The sequence below is a fragment of the Haliotis rubra genome, unplaced genomic scaffold (genome assembly GCF_003918875.1).
Source record: "Haliotis rubra isolate DU_JTF1 unplaced genomic scaffold, ASM391887v1 Scf1028, whole genome shotgun sequence".
Taxonomy (NCBI): Eukaryota; Metazoa; Mollusca; class Gastropoda; order Lepetellida; family Haliotidae; genus Haliotis; species Haliotis rubra.
The window spans coordinates 147218-169887 of record NW_025764924.1 but is presented as its reverse complement, the minus strand read 5'-3'; the positions used below and the strand labels follow the sequence as shown (position 1 = coordinate 169887).

The following is a 22670-nucleotide window of genomic DNA, read 5'->3' as shown; positions in this document are numbered from 1 at the left end:
AGACCACGCTGTACTTATCTGCAATAACAACCTGAATAGGAAAACCTGAAATAATGATGCTCACCAATTTTTTTTTTGCTGCTTACCTGATTTTTTTCGATGACTGCTTCCTGGTAATGAACCAATTATCCATTGTGAGATTGCAACCAATTCCCTAACACTTGCTATAACCCACACCAACAATCTGGGTATGAAGTTCTTCCAGGGTGCAGCATCTGACCAGCACAACACTGATTAATAACAAACACAATACTATAAAGATAAATGAAATGTATTATTGTTCTCCCTTCCCACCCAAAACAAAGAAATCAGAATTAGAATCACTGTAGCTCTTCACATATTGTACACATGCAGGGAATCAGATGTGGGTCTGCGGCCTGACGATGCTTCAACCTCTTAGCTTCCTGACCACCTCTTTACCAAAATAACATGGATATATGAAATGTTGATGTTGTGACACAACACATTGTATTCATACATCTAGACCGATGCTGCAGACTGAGCATTGCATACAGCTGAATGATATAACACAGATGCCAACCCCAAACTGGTGGAATTAGGAATCTGAGCTCCCTAAGGCCAGACCAATTTTATTTCTTGTTTTACGGATCCGCTGGTCGTATTTTTTCAAGAATAATAATTAGAAAAAAAATTCTCCGCTCAAAAAATAAAATCCTTATGTTTTTATTGGGCAAAAATGTAAACTTACAGGATTTTGTTTTTTGATTGTTTATTGCCCCATATACACTGCATAAATTGCCAGAAGTAAAGTACTTTTAATATTTACAATGTTTTTCCCGCCTGCCTTTAGTTTCTGTAAAACAAGAAATAAAATTGGTCTGGCCTAAAACAGAAAAAATGAAACTGGTTTGCAGTACTCGGCAGCAGTGTTTGTGAATGTTAACTGAATGACTGATTGACTGACTCACTGAGTCTGGTTTTACGCCGCTTTTAGCAATATTCCAGCAACATCAGGGCGGGGGACACCAGAAATGGGCTTCACACATTGTACCCATGTGGGGATTCGAACCCGGGTCTTCGGCGTGACGATCCAACGCTTTAATCATTAGGCTACCCCACCGCCTCTTAACTGAATGAAATAAACAGTGTGTTGAATTTATCAGGCAGCCTACTCAACTTCCAGATTAATTTCTATTTAAACCATTTGAGAAAGTGTTATATTTATTTAATTATCATTATTCATAGTCAAAGATGATCCTAGCCCTCCAGTAAGTAAGGCTATCTATATCTTTGTTATATTTTGAAAAAAATCAGAATGAATTTGGCGCAATCGGGTCATCATTTTTCGGGTCATCATGATTCTGATAAGTTGGGGGGGGGGTTGGCATCTCTGACATACCATGGCTGCCTTGCTTTAGACTGATCATGTTCCTGCATGTATCGAGACAGCTGTGACCAAGAAGCGAGATACAGAACAAAAACATAAACAATCAAAACATTTCAAATACATTATAATGTTATCTGTATGCAGTCTACATAAAGCATCGAACTTAACAATTTATTACTCGCCCGTGGAAGATACTGCTGTGTAGCATGTTTACATCACTATCACACTAGTGTAACAACGGTAGACGAATGACGTCATAATGGTTCACAGTCATGACGTCACAATGATAATACCTCTGTCACAATGGTATTAGATCTTGCTTGACTCGCGGGAAGTCATCACACTGTAGGCAGTTTCTATCAGTTTACGTTGGAGAATAATAAACAGAAAACTAAACACACTTCCGTAAAATACCATTTTTATTAAATTCATAAAAGATTTAGTATCAAACTTGCTTTTGCTCGTTTGATGTCAAATCATTAACTCGTTTAATAAAAATGGTATTACACGGAAGGTCGTTTAGCATCCTCTATTTATGCATCTATAAGTCGAAGACGTTAAACATAGCTGCTATAACAGTCTTGTTAAATATCAGTGCATTCTCAGTGAATATGTTTTTAAAGTGAGTGGGGGAGTGAACAGGGGTCAATGCTTCTTTGACTGCGTACGGTTTTACGCCGTTTTTAGCAATATTCCAGCAAAATCATGGCAGTTGACACCAGATATGGGCTTCACACATTGTACCCATGTGGGGAATCGGACCCGGGCCGTCGGCGTGACAAGCGAACGCATTAACCACTAGGCTACCCCACCGCCCTTCTGCTTATTTGAATAGTATTCCAGTTATATCACAGCATGATAGCGTAATGCAGTTCGAAATCCTGACGTGATACAGTCACCACTTTGGTGAATCCACAAGCACAGTTACAGTAGTTATAAGCCCAGTAATTCAAACCCATGGCCATTTGTTTCAGTGTTTGCCTTTAGAGACAACATCACTGGAATAATTTGAGCACAGATTCAGCTTCGTAGACAAGGACAATTTTACTGATTACAAGGGATGGATAAATATGTCACAAGCTCATGAAATTTCAAGGTGCAGAACAATTCAACTCGTTAAACAAGATAATAATGACAATAAATCAAATGCATCAATTTAACAAAGATGACTGTCAAAACTAGGAAAACTGTCAAAATCAAACACCACTTGTACTTTCAACACACATAATCAAACCCCTGAATATCATGGACAGATTTTCCAGTTTTAACAGTGATATTAGAAGGAAATATTGTAAGAACCACAAAGCGAAAACAGATTTCAGTTACTTTTTTCAATAAAACTTCTGTTTAAATTGTTCTCCCTTCTGTTGTCAAAAATGTTTTGCATAAACATCTGTAAACAATATATGCAACTTATTTTACTCAACTGGTCTTGCTCACAGATTTTCCTGACTGAAAAGCTACGTAAACAACAAACCCTGACAAATGGTACCATTAGTGAGCGAGCGAGTTTAGTTTTACGCCGCTTTTAGCAATATTTCAGCAATATCACAGTGGGGAACACCAGAAATGGGCTTCACACATTGTCCCATGTGGGGAAACAAAGCCGGGTCTTTGACATGACGAGCGAACGCTCAACTGCCCAAGCGGTACCATTAAAGGTGAGAGTTTACTAAGCACAATGGTAATAGGCACAAGCCAGGAAAAGATTACAACTTTCGTTTTCCAAATTTATCGAATTTCAATTTTCCCCCTCTTATTTTTAATCATTAATATCTGTGAACAAATCCTTATATTTAACTCACTCATTTAGCTTGTCTAAACAATAACAAAAATAATAGTACTGATAGGAACTTGTATAAGTGAAGCCAGGGGAGAAGTGTTCAATAGAAAGCTTGATGGAAGAGATAGGTCTTGGGAACAGTTCTAGGTAGAATGAGTACGTCAGTTTAGTTTTACGCCGAACTCAGCAATATTCCAGCTATATGGTAGTGGTCTGTAAATAATCGAGTCTGGACCAGACAATCCAGTGATCAACAGCATGATCAATATTGAGCATTGATCTACGCAACTGGGATACGATGACATGTGTCAACCAAGTCAGTGAGCCTGACCACCCGATCCCGTTAGTCGCCTCTCACAACAAGCATGGGTTGCTGAACATCAACTCTAACCCGCATCTTCACAGGTTTCTAAAAGTGGAATAGATTGGAGAAGTACACACTTCAAAGGGAAAACCGTTCCATTGACAGGACGCTGTGAAGGAGAAGCATCTCTGTCCATAGCTAATGAGTCTCAATTTTGGTACAAGGAACAGATAGTGATTGAGTGAGTAGTTTTACACCACTTTTAGCAATATTCCAGCATTATCATGGCAGGGGACAACAGAAATGGGCTTCATACATTCTACCCATGAAGGGAATCAATCCCGGTCTTTAGTGTGATGAGTGAACGCTTTAACCACTAGGCTACCCCCACCACTGGATGCCGAAAAGAAGAGATCTGCATGGAAAGTAAAGCTAGAGAGGTTCAGACAAATATGGAAGAGCTGTTTGTGAATGGCACTTATAAGCAAAGCAGAGGAAACTAAAACAGATCCATTCCTGTACAGGAAGCCATTGAAGCTCCTTCAGGATGGGAGGTTTCAGCTGCCTTTCCTTGATGAAGATTGAAGTCAAATAATTGTTACAGAGCACTATTTCTGCTAATAACAGTCAATAACAGGGCCTGATTCAGTGCTTTGTTGCTTGCACTGGTGCAACCTAATATTATAAAGTGCAACCTAGTTATTAGTCTAACTTGCACCAGGTGCAACTCAATTTCTGAGTCGGTAAACTCTGAATAAAACATCTAAATAATTCAATAGCATATTTCTTACAGTACATATTGCAATAAAAGCAGTGCAACTGAAATTTGGCTGGTGTAACTAGGTTTATATCTCAGGTTGCACCTGGTGCAAGTAGGTTAACATCTCTTAAATCGAGCCCTGAATAATAAAATGCATTTGGGCTCATATTCAGAAAACAATCATTTGAGATAACAGAGATAATTGTTTCTCTGTTTTATAAACTCTTAAGCATGTTTGCAAATGTTGAGGATGATGAACAAATTATACCTATTTTTTAGTATTTCAAATATAGATAAAAGAACAGTCAAAATTGACCATTTTGTCAAATGGCATTAAGAACAAAACAGACAGAAATAAAGCACTATGCCCTGTTGGCACATATAGAAAGACTCTGCAAGAACACCCAGCTTCTTGAAGATGATCCTGAACCTGAAAATAACAAGCAACATTGAATCAGTCCGATTTATTTGACAAAACTGAAAAGGTTCTGTTTACAAACCCCACCATAAAGCTTCAAGTGTTACCAAAATCAAATTTGGTATAATGCCATTTTAAGTGTTATTTTAGCTATTTCATTGCTTGTCTCTTGAATATGGGAGGGCTGAGTGAGTGAGTGAGTTTAGTTTTACACCACACTCAGCAGTATTCCAGCTATATGGCGGCGGTCTGTAAATAATCAAGTCTGGACCAGACAATCTAGTGATCAACAACATGAGCATCGATCTACGCAATTGGGATATGATGGCATGTGTCAACCCAGTCCGCGAGCCTGACCACCCGATCCTATTAGTCGCCTCTTTAATGACCACCATGGGCTACTGAAGATCAATTATAACCCGGATCTTCAGGGGTGAATATGGGAGGAAAGGGATGCAGATGTACAAACAATGCAGTGATGAACCCAGGAGCGGTGGGGTAGCCTATAGCGGTGAAAACGTACCGATGAATTTCACTTTAAACAAAAAAGTAAATCAAATAAAGTGAAATTAAGATTGCGAATCCTCATAATTTTACCTGTTATTTCAAAATTTAGAATTCTTTAGAATTCCTATTCAACTTTATTGGTAAAGTTGTTTACTGACGATCACTGAGTTTCAAATCATTTAGCAATATTCCAGCAACATAATACGAAATGTATGCACATTAAATGAAACACCGAGAACAAGGACGGTTGGTCTAAGTTAACGTTCATCTCGTACCTCACGTGCATTTGTTTCACTGTTCCAACTACTGCGCTTACCCCCTTGTAATACAAACTAATATAAGCGATTTGAAACTATGATCGTTTGTTAAACAACTTTTTTCCTAAGTTGAATAAAAATCTAAGATTTAAATTTTCAATTGGCAAGGTAGAATTATGAGGATTCGCAATCTTAATTTCACTTTATTCGATTTCCATTTTTGTTTAAAGTGAAATTCACCGGTATGTTTCACTGCAGACTATAGTGATTTAAGCATTCTCTCATCACACTGAAGCCCCGGGTTCGATTCCCCAATGTATTAAGTCTATTTCTGTAATCCCCTGCCCTGATATTGCCATAATCTCGCTAAATGCAGCGTAAAACAAAACTAACTCACTCACTCACCAACATGTTCTGACAAAAAAACAACAACTTAACCTGGGAAAATCGAAAAGTTTAATGAAAAAAATCATCCCGGAGAAAAGGGGTACAACGGTGATACCCAGCAAGTTACTTTACCCATGATCACGTTTCGCCCAGATGTATCAAACTTTAACCCGATATGTCGAATTCCCATTTGTCTCTAACCTCAATAAGAGTTCCAAGAGCTTAACGACAAGTTCATAATTTTATTCCTATTAACATTGACCCCAAAAGGTAAGCTAAGTTATCCACCTTAAATGGTCACGTACACTAGGTTTGATTAAGTCATCATGTAACAGGCCTTTTCATACAGAGGGCCCTTGACCTTCAATGTTATCAAATCATCTGTGAGAAATGTTCACAGATGTTCATCAGGCATGAAGTCTCTACCATCTGTCATAAGCACATTATTGACCAAAGAACTGTGGCAGAGGCTCCCAAACTCAAATTCGAGCAAACTCATGGGGCTACATAATGAACACTGACATTTTCATTTATTCATAGTAAGTGAGTATGGTTCTACGTCACTTTTAGCAATATTCCAGCAATATCACACCGGGGGACACCAGAAATGGGCTTCACACATTGTACCCATATGGGGATTCGAACCCGGGTCTTGAGCGTGACAGGCCAACGTTTTAACTCTCTAGGCTACCCTTCCCACCAACATTCATTCATGACAAGCAGTGAACACATTGTGCCACATATACAGAAGATCTTCTCACCTGTATCATTTGAGGATGACTGCAGGTACTAGGTTGTATCAGGTGCTCTCCACTGCTACTCTCCCCACAGAGATCTCACCTTCCTGTGATGAAAACGGAACTCTAAATATTTCCACTGTGCAAGTTTACATTTCTCAAATCCCACAGATTTTGTGAACCAGTTCTATTGTCAAAGGATATATGACTGGGAAGGAAACGGTTCTAACATTCTTAAGTGGTATTTGACAGAAAATATGATTAATCAATGCACCGTGGAAGACAATGGAACAATGCTTTGATCTGAAATGTTTACTGACATTACATCTGTTTCACATGTTAATCTTACTTTCATATAACAATACTGTTTTGACTGTAACAGAATTTCAAAATATAATCCTGATTCATCGTCATCTCTCAAATGTTCACATTTCACTTTCTTTTTTGAACTTTGTATATTCAGCCTTACTTTGAACATAATTCCTGAGTTTGAGACATTGCCTTCTGTCGCAGATACCACAGATGTGTCGGGATTATCTGGAATTAAATGCAAAAGAATATCCAAACAGTTGGAATAAAAACAACACCATCGCACACATGGGTGCCATCACATTGTCAATTATATCTTAGATATACTCTTTTGGAGATTTTCTTTTACAGATATGTGGAACATTTGGTAGCTCAGAAATGTGAAATATTATTTAATCATTATTATTTTTTCCAACTTATTTTCTATTTTTTAGGTCAGCAGTTTCAAAAAGAAGCCCAAAAAAGTTATTGGTACATGTGCACATACCCTTGATGTACACACATGGGAAATAAAACCGGGGTCTTGGTGTGATGAGCGAACACATTAACCACTAGGCCTGCCTCAACAGTTTGGTGAGAACAAGAAAGCAAGACAAATTACACACACGTGTAAGTTACATACATGATGCTGGGACAAGACTTCCGACAACTAGGGGTGGGTATTGCAGAGAATTTTTACATATCGCAACCATGCTTGCGATTTAACATTACATCGCAATATGTATTATGATATATTGCATGAAGTATTTTTAAACAAAAAACTACTTATAATCGAGTTAATGCTTGATTTATAGAGCAAAAACACAGCAAAATCACTATGCTTGATTAAGCTTTAATAACAACTTTTCATCATGATAAAATAGAAATGTGAATAATATTTGGCACAAATGAAACAAGGAAATATCCGAAGATTTCCTCGAGTGTTACTTAAGTTTTCCTAATGCAAGTCAAAATACCGGTTTTCGATCAGCGTATCGCAATACGTATCGTTTTCATGTCTGAACCGGTAAATAAAGGTAAACCGGTTATATTGCGCAGCCCTACCGACAACCCCACTAGTTTATTATAAGTTGTTCACTGGTCACGAGGGGGGCATGGGTTGATGTACCCTCGATGTTTGTTTATGTTCCCTGAGCCCGGCGGGTTGATGTACCCTCGATGTTTGTTTATGTTCCCTGAGCCCGAAGGGTACCTCAACCCATGGGCTCCGAGGGACCAGTGAACAACGTATTTATCTTACCGAACACCTTAATGTTAATTTTGAATTGCTTGAAGCATGGGTACAAATCTTTTTGTAACCATCGCTAGATTTTGCTGACAAGAAAAACTGATTTATAGTTATCTCCCTTCCATAGATTTGCATTCGCAAAATACACGGCATTTCCAAGATATCATCATGATTCCATTCAGTGTTATCTTTTGAGATAAAGAATTACTACCAAGCTACCAAATGAGTTGCCATTGACAGCAGGGTACATTGAAGAGTTACTCGCTTGTAAGCGGGGTACATTGAAAATAATAGAAGAGCGCTCAGCCAATCAGAAAGCGACATTTATGTGTGAGATAAGATAAATCTGAATGTTACTTGAAAAATGTACTGAGGAGTTGACAGTAACAAGATTTAGCTCACCTGGACTGTGCAGCAGGACGTTCTGTTGTACACTGTTGGCTCCTGTTGGACGTGCAGAAACACTGTTGGCTGCTGGGACTACAGACTTCGGGGCTGTACTGGACTTGTTTGTCAGCAAATCTACGCCATTTAGAGACATGTCATTATACAGGTAGTAATCTTTGTCTCCGTCATTTCATATGTAGAAGCCTAAGGTCTGTAAAGTGACTGGTCGTCAAAGTAATTGAGATCAGACAACCATGAGGTTGATATTGTACTCTGAGGATACCAGGGATTCGGAAAGGCAGGGACATGGGCCACTTTGCACATTAGAATAAAAAATGGCCCATTAACATTTTGAAGTTTACTATTGATACAAGGGCAGTGGCTCATTCTAAATTCAGAAAATGGCTAATAATCCTGAAAATGGCCCATTGTCAAAGTTCTCTATCCCAATCCCTGGGATACAATTATCAATACAATCTCTCCAGGTAGGCATTGAACTACACAATTATCAATACAATCTCTCCAGGTAGGCTTTGAACTAAAAATATCTGTCTGTGTAACGCCACTATCAGCAATAATCCAGCCACATGACACTGTCTAGACCACATAACCCAGAGACTGACATTACAAGAACTGATCTATGGAATTGGCATGAGATGACATACATCAATCACAGCACCAATGTAACAGTCTGATCCTCATACTAGCTTTATTTTTTTTACCTGTGAAGATCCAGGTTAGAATTGATCTTCAGCAATCCATGCTTGTTGTAATAGGTGACTAACGGGATCGGGTGGTCAGGCTCGCTGACTTGGTTGACACGTCATTGTATCCCAATTTTGCGTAGATTGATGCTCATGCTGGTAATCACTTGATTGTCTGGTCCAGACTCAATTATTTACAGACCGCCTCCATATAGCTGGAATATTGCTGAATGCAGCTTTAAACAACAAACCAAACCATAAACCAAACTGGCTTTATCAGTTGTAACTGTTCTGACTAAATGTCCTTCACTCTTTTTTCTTTTTCAATCAATCATTTGCCCAATTGGGCTAGAAATATTGCCTTATTGGACAAGAATTATTGCCCGATTGACCTGGAAACAAAGCAACAGGATTTGTAGAAACAAGCAGAGCAACAATAGCCAGTAGCTCAGGTTAATTTCCTGGAGTGAGTGAGTATGGTTTTATGTGTTTCAGCAATATTTCAGCAATATCACGGCGGGGAACACCAGATATGGTAATTTCCTGGAATATCACATTAGATCAGATGATCTGAATGTAATTGCTATGTGGCCGAGAGTAAGCATTATCACCTTGATCACAATCACCTTCAGAATACTGGGACAGGGTGACGGCCCGACTAGTCAACTATTTGCATCTCCAGTTAAAAAACATGCAGGGATACAGCCTAGCCTGAGACATTAACTTGCCTGGATTGTGATATTGCACAAAGGCTCCTTTGCACATGGTATACTTTTAATAAGTGACAAATTGGTGAGGTGAAATGGGGTTTAACATCATACTTAAGAATATTTCGCTCATATGACGACGTGCATGCGCATGTATGTGCGGCTGCTTGTACTAGTCCAGACTTAAGCTGGTTTTATAGTGCTAGCTCACTGAGATACCATGCCGCAGTGAAGCATGAATACCCCACTCAGACACATTATACTGACTCCGAGCCGACCAGTCCTTGTTGTACCCATTAATGCCGAGCGCCAGGCAGGGACCAACAAATACCATATTTTAACGTCTTTTGGTATGACGTGGCCAGGGATCGAACCCGCAAACTTCCACTCTCCGGGCGGACGCTATACCACTACACCACGGAGGCAGCTAAGTGACAAATTGACTTGTCTAGCTGGCGAGTGACAAGTGGTATCTCTGCTGAGTACTGTGAGAGATTATCATACTTGTCATACACTGCCATCAACCGATCTCAAGTATTTCATTTATCTTAACTCTTACAACAGGCTTGGAGTGAGTGAATGGGAGAGAGAATGAATGTTATTTTTCTTGCAGCCATATTCCATCAACGTGAGGAAATTGAATGTTGGCATTCAGCATGATGAGAGAATACCTTAGCTACAAAGCTATCCCCATCAGTCAGCTTGAGTGAGTGAGTGAGTTTAGTTTTACGCCACTTTTAGCAGTATTCCAGCAATATCACGGCGTGAACACCAGAAATGGGCTTCACACATTGTACCCATCGCGGGAATCAAACCCGGGTTTTCGCGACGATCTAGCTTAACGCTTTAACCACTAGGCTACCCCACCGCCCCTCAGTCAGCATGAGATTATGAGAGCCTGTTAGACATGATTATCTAGCATTCCTTCTGGGAATCAAATCTAGACTTCTCCTCCATAATAATAGCTGTGTCACTGACCTCTGATGGCTGGTGTTGGCAGCCCCCTCCCGATGCCCATGTTGAAGATATTGCCGGTACCAAGGCCCACTGGCTGAGCATCCACTGCTGAAAACAGAGAAGGCATGTAAACCGGACATAAAACAAACAGCATCTTAGCTCAATCATTCACCTGATTCAAACCATTGTCAGTGTGGTGTGTGATACTAAGGAATTCCTGTCTACACTGTATATAATGTCAGAAGTACGTTGTTATTGTGATCACCATGGAGACTTACACCCCTCCCTCTGCCCAAACTTACCAAGGAAACAGAGAAACAGACCCTTGCAATGCCTACCACTGACACATCGACACATCGACCTGACTTGCCCCTTCCTGGGCCCAGGCCCGCTATGGACAGAGAGTAACACACTGACCTTACTTGCCCCTCCCCCAGCCCAGGCCCACCATGGACAGTAACACACTGACCTGACTTGCCCCTTCCCCGGCCCAGCCCGCCATGGACAGGGAGTAACACACCGACCTGACTTGCCCCTTCCCCAGCCCAGCCCACCATGGACAGAGAGTACACACTGACCTGACTTGCCCCTCCCACGGCCCAGGCCCGCCATGGACAGGGAGTAACACACCGACCTGGCTTGTCCCTTCCTGGGCTCAGCCCACCATGGACAGAGAGTAACACACCGACCTGACTTGCCCCTCCCACGGCCTATGCTACCATGGACAGGGAGTAACACACCGACCTGACTTGCCCCTTCCACGGCCCAGGCTACCATGGACAGGGAGTAACACACTGACTTGACTTGCCCCTTCCTGGGCCCAACCCACCATGGACAGAGAGTAAAACACTGACCTGACTTGCCCCTCCCACGGCCCAGGCCCGCCATGGACAGAGAGTAGGCAAACACATTGGCAGGATGTTGTATGGGCTGTTGATGTTCTGATAGCTTGGAGGCCTTTGAGGATTCTTGTGGAAGCCGTAGTTTGCCTGATGGATTCTTACCCGCAAGCGGCTTCTTGACAGTCCTAAACATTAGACATAACTAAATACTTTTGTTCGTATCTGCTTAGTGAGAAGGCCAAATAAAACATAGTTCACATGTCAGTACTGTCTAACATGCAAGTGACTTAATTATCTAACTAGCAAAAACTTGGAATTACATGCAAAAACAGAGGCATCACCCGCTCAATATTTTCCATTAAGCCCGAAAAATGTCTTGTAAGAAACATGTTGCACAAACCATTCTGGCTTTGTATCCGATGACAGTTGACCTCACACAAACTCAATGCAGAAACTGGACAGACAACATCTGTCGCTACTTCAATAACTAAGTGATAAAGATATTCGCTTAATTAAAGATCACTTCTGGTTTAGTAAAACATGCACAATGCAGAACAACTGAAAGTCACATGCTTCAACTACCATAATAGCATTGAGCTGTTTGAGATGTCTACTTCATAGTGCTAACCACTCTCCCTATCTGAATTAACATTTGTCAGCTGTCAGTGTACTTACTGTCCTTCAAATTCGGATTTGAGATTCTCATAATATTGACGCTTTTGTGACTGGGCATATCTGTGGAAAAAGAATGAGTCTGTAAGTGTTTCAGATCTCATAGATAAATGCATGAATAAATCTAATACATTCCTGTCAGCTAATATAAGACACAATGGCTGGGATCATTCATACAACATTCAGTTTATATTGTACTAAAAAGCAAGGTTTGATGGCTAAAACTAAAAGATCACAGCTTTATTACTTATGAAATGCACCATTTACTTAACACAGAAAGGGCAGAGTAACATTTTCAATATGGCCACTGCAGTAGACATGTTTAGGAATAAGAGTGTATGTTCAGTTTAGTTTGACATCGCTTTTAGCAATATTCCAGTAATATCACAGCAGGGAACACAGAAAGGGCAGATTAACCTTTTTTAATATGGCCACTGCAGTAGCCATGTTTAGGAATAAGAGTGTATGTTCAGTTTAGTTTGACATCGCTTTTAGCAATATTCCAGTAATATCACAGCAGGGGACACAGAAAGGGCAGATTAACCTTTTTTAATATGGCCACTGCAGTAGCCATGTTTAGGAATAAGAGTGTATGTTCAGTTTAGTTTGACATCGCTTTTAGCAATATTCCAGTAATATCACAGCAGGGGACTCCAATAATGGGCTTCATACATTCAACATTGGGGAATCAAACCCTGGTCTTTGGCGTGATGAGCTAACACGTTAACCACTAGGCTACCCCAACACCCATTAAGGGATACAAACCGTCTGAGCGCTTTTGAGTGACACGGTATCTTGGCCCATGCATACACAGCATCAGGACCTGGGGCTCCTTTCACGAAGCAACCTTTACTAAGGTTGACCTTAACTCCCATTCTTTAACATTGCACTAGGGTTACCATAGTGACTTACGATCACCTTAGTGCTTTGTGAAAGGAGGCTCTGTATGCTGAACAGTAATAACATTAACAACCAGAGCTCACTCGACAACTTGAAATATTCAACAGGTTGGAGTTTCCCCCACTGGGCACACAGAAACCAATGATTATGGGTTTGAATCCTGTTTCATCATTCTAGGTATGATGGGACCATATTCATGGATTTCACCAAAGTGAGTGAGTATGGTTTTATACGCCGCTTTTATCAATATTTCAGCAATATCATTGCAAAAGACACCAGAAATGGGCTTCATACATTGTACCCATGTGAAGAAATTAAACCTGTGCCTTCGGCATGCTGAGCACGAGCATACACTTTGATCCCCATAAATGTCTGAGACTTGCATCATTTAATGACTTCCTCCTACATTAAGCTGACAGACAGGGATGTATCATAACTGGAGCATTTGATCTGGAATACTTTATCAATACCTACTTACTGATATTACTTAAATGCAGCGTTTAAAATTCCCGCCTCCCTGACCATCCGGAACGGTCTATTTTCATCTCGCACGGTCAAATTTCATAAGTAGCCTGTCCGGTGGTCTGGTAGATGTTTATACCCCTAACAGTAAATATTTCATAATATCAGACAGGTTCTCTCGTCGTCAGTTTGAGGTGTTTACGGTATTATGATAAATATGTTAAACTATTTACGATTGGACAGTTCATTCTACAATAACCAATCACAACACATGCACTTTCAGTTTCCCTAAACTCGGTATTCAATAACCTGATTTTTTTTTGGTTTTCATTGTTGAAAACCGGACAGGCAAGTTGTATCTGGACTGGTAATTTTTCAAAGTTGCCAGTCCGGGTGTCTGGCTTGGAATTTTGGGAGTTTTAAACACTGTTAAATGCCAGCATCATTAACTTCCACCTTGATCAACAATATCTTTTCCAAGTCATAGATTGGTTGGTTGCTGTTTAAGGCCGCACTCAGCACTATTCCAGCTATATAGCAGTGGGCTGTAAATAATCGAGTCAGGACCAGACAATCCAGTTATCAACAGCATGAGCATCGATCTACACAATTGGGATATGATGACATGTGTCAACCAAGTCAGCAAGCCTGACCAGCCAATCCCTTTTCACATACAGGAGTGCTGCAAATTGAGTCTTTAGATGTCAGCAGTATCAACTCTAATGTAAACTAACATCAGTATACTTACCCTGAGAGGTTGATAAACCTAAACTTGTCAAAGAACTCAGGTTCCACTCCAATTCTTGGACAGGAATTCATCTCTATGAAAATAGATACAGTGAGATTATAGAAAACTTCCTTCAGTGTAACCAATGAAGATCTTGGTTAGATTTTGTCTTCAGCAAAGCATGATGGCCAGGCTCCCTGAATTGGTTCATACAATTGTTCCCATTGCGCAGATCAATCATCATGATGTCGATCACTGGATTGTCTGGAGTCAGTTATTTACAGACCGCCAATATGTTGCTGATGTGAGGCACTTAACAAATTCTTTCATTGCAGTGAGTGAGCGAGTTTGGTCTTACGCCACTTTGAGCAATATTCCAGCAATATCACGAAGTGGGATACTAGAACTGGGTTTCACAAATTGTACCCATGTGGGTAATCGAACCCGGGTCTTCAGCGTGACGAGCCAACGCTTTAACCATTAGGCTACCCCCAACGTCTCTCTTTCATTATAAGTTCAGTTATAGAAGCCTATACTGTACCCATATCCCAGCTCTCGTCACAGGCCATATGTTTGGTGTAGGGCGGTACGTCCGTGCAACCCTTGAAGAACGTCCCCTCTTCATTCATCTTGCTCTTCTCTGTAACAGTGGTCAAGTTGATAGTATGACTATCATGATAAACTCCCGGTATCTACTGTATTGTATATTTTAGGCCAGATATTATAGCTTAGATTCAGATTTTTATACAAAGCAGAAGTATGCTTCCAGTGCACATAAACACGCAGAATGGATGCAGCAAAAGGTTCATATTGCTTCCCAAAGAATGGACATAGGTATTTATTTATTTGGCCAAAATCTGTAACAGTTAGGGGTGAAACGGTATGCTCTTACCACAGTATGGTATGTATTGCGGTACAAGGCCTTTCGGTTTGGTCTGTTTCGTTTTGGTATGTGAGATATAAAATAGCGACCATCCAGCAAAGAAATGCATAGCTTTTGACAAAATGATTTGATTTCCAGACATTTTAGAAACGGTTTAAAAAGGTTAATAAATTGATGGTACGATAACCGAAAATACCAAATCTTTAGATTGCATTACGTTATAGTATACCGGTTCTACTTATACAGCGGTATATCGTTACTGTTCTACTAAAACAGCTACATCAGAAATAATCTGCCAAGAAAAGGAGCCTGTGTTCTAGACGTGACCAGCTTTTGGTGTTTTTTTCCATGTTTTTCAAATTTAGGGTTGATAGAAACTGTGCCCATCAATGAAAAAAACACTGGAAATGATGATTAGGAACTTAGAAAGAGCACAGTGCTGACAGACAAAGGACCATAAATGGCCAGAAGATATAAAGATCATAGTTTGCAGAGCCTGGTATGGTAACAAAAACTCTAGGCTCTGCAGGGATTCTGGGTTCCAATTGCTGCCTAGCAACCAATGAAGGTTATGAGAGGTGACCAGGTGGTCAGGAACGGTTGGCCATCGTACCCACCCAAAAAAGGATGGTGAGCCCAATCCTCAAATGAACAGAATGAACATGCCTTATAAAATTATGAATTCATCATCAGCAATAACGGTTCTGATTCGTGCAAGATCTGGTGCCAACACACTCACCATAAGCAATGTCTTTCTCCAGGACGGCTCGGTCACTGCAAGTGGCCATGTGGTATCGTAGTTCTGGCTTCGGCATCTCATGCTTAGCGTTGAACGGACACACCGAAAACTCTGATCCAGGCCAATTCTGAAACAATGCCATCATTCGTCAAAGGTTGTTGGCAATCCTTAATATTGCTGAGTGAGTGAGTGAGTGAGTGAGTGAGTGAGTGAGTGAGTGAGTGAGTGAGTGAGTGAGTGAGTGAGTGAGTGAGTGAGTGAGTGAGTGAGTGAGTGAGTGAGTGAGTGAGTGAGAGTGAGTGAGTGAGTGAGTGAGTGAGTGAGTGAGTGAGTGAGTGAGTGAGTGAGTGAGTGAGTGAGTGAGTTTAGTTTTACTCGATACTCAGCAATAATCCAGCTATATGGAAGCGGTCTGTAAATAATCGAGTCTGCACCAGACAATCCAGTGATCAATACTGTTAAGCATCAGTCCAATCGAGCATTGAGGTCCAAAATAAATGAGTAGATCCAAGTATTCAGCCATCATTATTTTAAGCTGCCCTTTTGGTTTCAGAGGCTAACAGTCTTCATGACAAAACAAAGATGGTTGATTGTTTGCTGTTTAACCAGCACTCAGCAATATTCCAGCTATTTGGCGACAGTCTGTAAATAATTGAGCCTGGACCAGGCAATCCAGTGATCAAGCATCATCAGCATCGATCTACACAACTGGGATACAATGACACACGTCAATCGTGTCAGCAAGTCTGACAACCCAATCATATAAGGGAAATATGTGATTGAAACAGGGTATAACTATATAAGTTGCTTCCTCAAAATTCTATAACATGGACACACCAAATTAATATCAGGTGGAATTCATTTTCTATAATATTCATGTTACATTTAGAACAAAGAAGTTCAAAATAAGCCACGATCTACACAACTGACACATGTCAACCAAATCAGCGAGTCTGACAACTCGATCCTGTCCCATCTCACAACAAGCATGGGTTGCTGGAGACCAATTCTAACCCCTAACCTTCACGTGTCTACAAAACAAAGAACAATATGGAAGTTGGAACCATCCACCAAACACAGCTAACTTAAGGAAATTCACCTATGTAGATGACGTTTTAGACGAAAATGGTCTACCTCGTGTGCATATTTCAAAATTCAGTTATTAAATGAAACGATAACATTACTGACTTTCCACAATCCTTCAGCCAACACAGGGTTGAAAGATATAACACTGAAGATATATTGAGACATTTACCTTACAAGAGAAAAGGTTCATTGATGTTAAACACTATTAGGCCAGACCAATTTCATTTCTTGTTTTATGGATTTTTGTCCTCACAAAACCTAAAGGCAGGAGGGGAAAAAAAATAAAAATAAAAATCACCAGTCAAAGTAATACACATTTTAAATACTAAAAGTATTTTACTTTTGGTAATTTATGAAGTCTATATGGGGGGAAAAAAAACAATCTAAAAATATTTTCTTGCACATTTACATTTTTGGCCAATAAAAATATTTTAAAATTTCTTTTTACTTTTAGAGAGGGAAATTTTTTTTTTTTCTTATTCCTTGAAAAAATACGACCAGCGGATCCGTAAAACAACAAATAAAATTGGTCTGGATCTTGCTGAATATATTGGGACCTATAATATATTCAGCAAGGGGCTTTACAAAAATCTGGAATGTCAACATCAGTCTTTGTGTACAAGTTAAGATGCACAAGTATGGAAAATGATATCTCACAGATCATAACCTGTAAGCACATCAAATGTTGTAGGTCATGAAATATTTAGAATGTGAAACCAAAATGTTCAGTCCTTGACCAACAATGGCCTTTAGGCTGGAAAATATTCTTCACCATTCTCCATTATGAATTGCTTTCACTCATATATTTGGACTATTTGACCACGTTCCCACCTTGCGGCACTTCATGAGGTGATACTGGAATCTCTTCGCTCGCACCATGTGGACCTTGTCATAGGGACACTCAAACAGTTCTTCCGGATCTGGCACGACCAACTCAGACATGGCTCAATCACAACTGAAACAGGAGAAAACCTTTTTTAAAAAAATGAACATCACAGAGCTACAGATAACTTGTGTTATCGCTTGTGTTCATCTCAATTGGGTATCCTAATTTTCCTTTGAGTAACCAAATAAATTGTACTCATCTCACTCATGGATAACAACTTCTGGGTTTATTTTTCCACGTTGCTGGGCTAGTTCTTGCCCCTTCTTCAGGTGAATAATGTTCCTGAAAAAGGGGCAACAACTAGCCCAGAAACGTTATGAAAAATAAATCAAGAAGTTGTTATCCATAAGATATGTCTTGTATTACTACACCATCTTCTAAATGCATTTGAAGAATTTCACTCAAACTCATTTGGGTATTTTGCGATTTTCTATTAATTCTAAAAATATGATTAAGTTTAAATGTTAGTGTTTGTAATTTATATTTGATCTGTAATATCAGAAACGATAAGAAAGACTGCAAGTTGCCAAATGTGCTGAAATAGAACCTCTCAATATACCTCAGTTATTTTATCTATCCGCCGGTACGCGAGCTAAGATTTGACATTTTTGTGTGTATGCATGTAAGATCACATTTATTGAGTATTTACAAAAATTCAAGCGTACTTGTACGCAATAGACTTAATAGGAATTGAGTTTTCACATAAATATTTGCGTAATTTACGCAGATACGCAGCTTATCTGTACCTCTGACATCAGATTCAGGACAAGATAGAAGTGAATGAATGAGTAGTTTTACGCCGCACTCAGCAATATTCCAACCATATGGCAGCGATCTGTGAATAATCGAGTCTCGACCAGACAATTCAGTGATAAACAGCATGAGCATCGACCTACGCAATTGGGATACGATGACATGAGTCAATCAAGTCAGCGAGTCTGACCCCCCTATCATGAATGTCGCCTGTTACAATAAGCGTGGGTTAGTGTTGGGAATTGGTTAAAATTTCATAATTCATGATTGGTTCATTACAACCGATCAATCATCGGAAATAATTGGTTAGCATCATTTTTCAGATTTTACTATTCAGGTTGTTTTTGCAAATAAGTATAACATGATGCAACTTGCTACTTTAAAGTGATGACTAATATGTTATCATGAACATAAACTTCCCAGAGTCTTCAAGAAATATTGTGTCATGACTTTTCACTTAATGAAGTGAGTATTATAACAATTAAACACGTTTTCAGGCCCTGACAACTTTGAAGATATGTTCCCTCGTCAAGTGTTTCAAAGAATAAACCAGTAGTTCCAAAATCATTTTTGTTCGACTATGAGAAAATGTGATCGATTGCTTGGTCATTTGGTCACTGCGACCAATCTTCGATTATTTCAATTTATTGGAACACCAGTAGCATGGGTTACTGAAGACCAAATCTAACCCGGATCGTCACGGGTCGACAGGATAGAAGAATGTGAATGGCGATCTAATTGCAAAGCCTTGGGCCTCTCTGAACCTCAGTGCACAGGCAAATTGTAGCGCAAATAGGGTTGCGCAACAAAGAGAAAATGACCAGTCTTCCCATATGCGAGCAAAGGTTGGCAATGTGCTTCCGTCGCTTCGGTTCGAAAAATATTTTTAATATCAAAATAAAATATCGCCATCATCAAAGGTAGACACCCATGTCCTCACAGAGCTGTGCTCTCAGATTTCCAACCTCATATTTAATAATTACTCACGTACAATATATTTAATTCAACATTTTAAGCGCAAATTGTGGCATGTCAAATCGTCTTCGCCTCCATCACCCCTGCCAGCTTCAGGTTCAACAGAATGAAGGAACAAGAATAAGCAAAAATAAAACACAAATATCATATTGTATAATTTTACCGTTAAACTGTTGGGGATATTTTTCTTATCTGCCGTCGTTATTGTTAGAATTTTTGTAACATTTATTCTACAGAAACAGTTCTGGCGTAACGGGTAAATGAAAGTATATTTAAATTTAACTCCCCTGATCCTTCACTCCGTTGAACCGGAAGCTGGCAGGGGTAATGGAGGCGAAGAACGGTTTGACATGCCACGAGTGGCACTTAAAATGTTGAATTAAATATATTGTATGTGAGTAATTATTAAATATGAGGTTGGAAATCTGAGAGCACAACTCTGTGAGGACCATCGGTCATTCTGATAGAGAAAGTCGACATGATGGCGACAAGCTTGATTAAATAAACAATTACACATTGATAAATGTGTTATAAGTTTGTACTTTCCTTCTAAAAAAAATGTACAAAGCAAAAATAGTCCTACCTACCTACCCTAAATTTTAAAGAGCTGTAATCAGAACCACATTATTTTTTTTATTTGGCCTAACTGTTTGCTAGACAGTAGTGTTAAGGTTTAGGGCTTGGCACAGAGCTTACCTTAGTTCGGTGTAATAATCTGAATAAATTTGAAACACATTTCATCCCATCAGGAGTGAGTGAGTGAGCTAGTGAGTTTAGTTTTACGCCGCACTCAGCAATATCCATGCTATATGGCGGCGGTCTGTAAATAATTGAGTCTGGACCAGACAATCCAGTGATCAACATATTGGACATCGATCTGCGCAATTGGGAACCGATGATATGTGTCAACCAACGTCCCATCAGGATGGGCAGTCAGACGTAAGGTCGACAAGAGTCATCGCCTCGGATGTGAGGAAATCAACATTAATGTACCCCATAGCATCACTTGACTGGTTGCTAATGGTTGATAAATAATAGCGGGCGTGGCCTAAGACAAAGATGACTGGGAGGGTATGACCTCCATCACATACCTGTGTGCACAATGGTTTGTTTTCATTTTTCAATATTTATACATGTCAAAGAGGTGCTATTCACTGCTAATAGCAAGCGCTCATCAACTGTAATGGTCCCCAGTAGGAATGTGAAAGTGTGCCTGGTAAAATGTACTAATCCTTTTCATTTGTCTGGTGTAACCATTGAATCTGTTCAGCACAGGGTTTGGGTGAGGGTTAGGGTGTAACTATAGAATCTGTTCGCCCCTATGGTTAGGAAAGGTTTTATATTCAATACAGGTTTGTTTATTTTTTGGTTTGTTTGGGGGAGTTAACGGATTCATAAACCTACAGACTCATGCCAGTTATATTCGGACACTCGACGTAATTTCTGTAGACTTACATGTTATTTCAGTGAAGCATAAATAATTTTCATGAAGTGAGTTTAGGATGGATCTTTTTAAAATTTGACAGGCAAATGTGAAATCATTTCTGCTCTGCGCACATAATTTCTGTTCAATTTTCCGACCATTTAACTAATGACATCACATTTATCATCTTACGTATGGTTCCACAATCCCATAGACCGCCATGTTAATGGAGTTCACAGCACTGTACATATGTTGATTAAATTGTTGCCATTCGATAAATAAGCAACGGAAAATGAAACAGAAATTATGCAATTGTAGGTAAGATGATTCCTCACAAATGTGCAAAATTCGACTTGGATCTTACGAAAATTAAATTCATAAAAATTATTTATGCTACACAAAATAAACATGTAAGTATATGGAAATTACGTCAAGTGGCGCAATATCTAACGGGAACGGGTCTGTAGTTTTAGAATAGCTATGCAACTCTGTTTCCCAAAGGAGTCGCCTGTATGTAACTTCAGTTCAGGGGAATTACAAAACTTGACGAAAACGACCAGCGGCAGAGTAAAAAGCATCTCTGCTACCTTCACACACGTGTCACTTTCACAGACCGTTGTTACAGTGGGCTTTTTGAAATGGATCATTGATGAATTCCAACCACCAGCTGAGAACGCCTGATCAACAAGTATAAAACCTGTCCTTGTTGACTGGTCCGTGTCTGACGCTTATCTTAAAACTACATATCCCATTCAATGCACTTTCAAAAACAAACTTAGACAGAACCCATGACCAATACAAGTATTAATGGCACCGTTTACATACCTTAATATAAGACACAGATGACACATGAACTCGTGCTTCCTGGAAGCCAGCGCCGAAGAACAACAGGTCGCACTTTTTTGATTGGTTAATTAGCGCTTGGCGATTTCGATTGGATGATGTGTCACTGGGTCATTGTCCGCTGAGAGCCTTTTAGTTGTTTTTTTCCAAAACAGGTCAAAAGGGCCAAAGGCCAAAAGGGCCAAAACGGGAAAAGTCAAAAGGGCCAAAGAAAAGCCAAAAGGGCCAAGGGAAAGTCAAAAAGGGCCATAGATTGAAGTCAAAAGGGCCTAAGTTTTAGAAAATAGTAAGATTAGAAGAAATTCATTACATTTTGTTGCAGTAGTTACAATCCTAAACATCTCAGAGTGTCTCAGTGTTGTTTATTTAAACCTTCTCAGGGTGGTTATGTGTGTATTTCATGAGTATAGTCAACCATACAACTGTTTATTTAATGATTACATGAGGTTTTAACAGAGTCACTGGTGACAATTACACTAGTAGGTAATCTAAACAAGACTGTGTGAATGATTGACAATGTCTGTAGTGGTGGTGGAATTGGGTTTAACGTCGTTCTTGAGAATATTTCGCTCATATGACGACGTGCATGCGTGTGTATGTGTATGTAAGGCTGCTTGTACTAGCCTAGACTGAAGCTGGTTTTATAGTGCTAGCCCACTGAGATACCATGCCGCAGTGAAGCGTGA

The 22670-nt window shown here is 39.7% G+C and overlaps 1 protein-coding gene and 2 long non-coding RNA genes across 3 annotated transcripts; 1 reads left to right on the top strand and 2 right to left on the bottom strand.

The window, feature by feature from the left end:
• Positions 1-255: 255 nt before the first annotated feature.
• Positions 256-1392, bottom strand: LOC124271601. The gene is made up of 2 exons (XR_006897091.1): positions 1092-1392; positions 256-904 (listed from the first exon to the last, which is right to left on the bottom strand). It is a non-coding gene; the product is annotated as an uncharacterized LOC124271601 (long non-coding RNA).
• LOC124271607 lies at positions 562-20161 on the top strand. Its single transcript, XR_006897092.1, has 3 exons — positions 562-816; positions 15263-15268; positions 20151-20161. It is a non-coding gene; the product is annotated as an uncharacterized LOC124271607 (long non-coding RNA).
• On the bottom strand, positions 4172-22045 carry LOC124271590 (protein D7-like). The gene is made up of 12 exons (XM_046706743.1): positions 21967-22045; positions 17936-18059; positions 16019-16145; positions 14938-15036; positions 14418-14490; positions 12311-12370; positions 11648-11820; positions 10815-10901; positions 8441-8560; positions 6971-7038; positions 6526-6608; positions 4172-4625 (listed from the first exon to the last, which is right to left on the bottom strand). The coding sequence occupies exons 2-11, from the start codon at positions 18044-18046 to the stop codon at positions 6564-6566; spliced, it is 963 nt and encodes a 320-aa protein (XP_046562699.1). The 5' UTR covers positions 18047-18059; positions 21967-22045; the 3' UTR covers positions 4172-4625; positions 6526-6563.
• Positions 22046-22670: the final 625 nt, after the last annotated feature.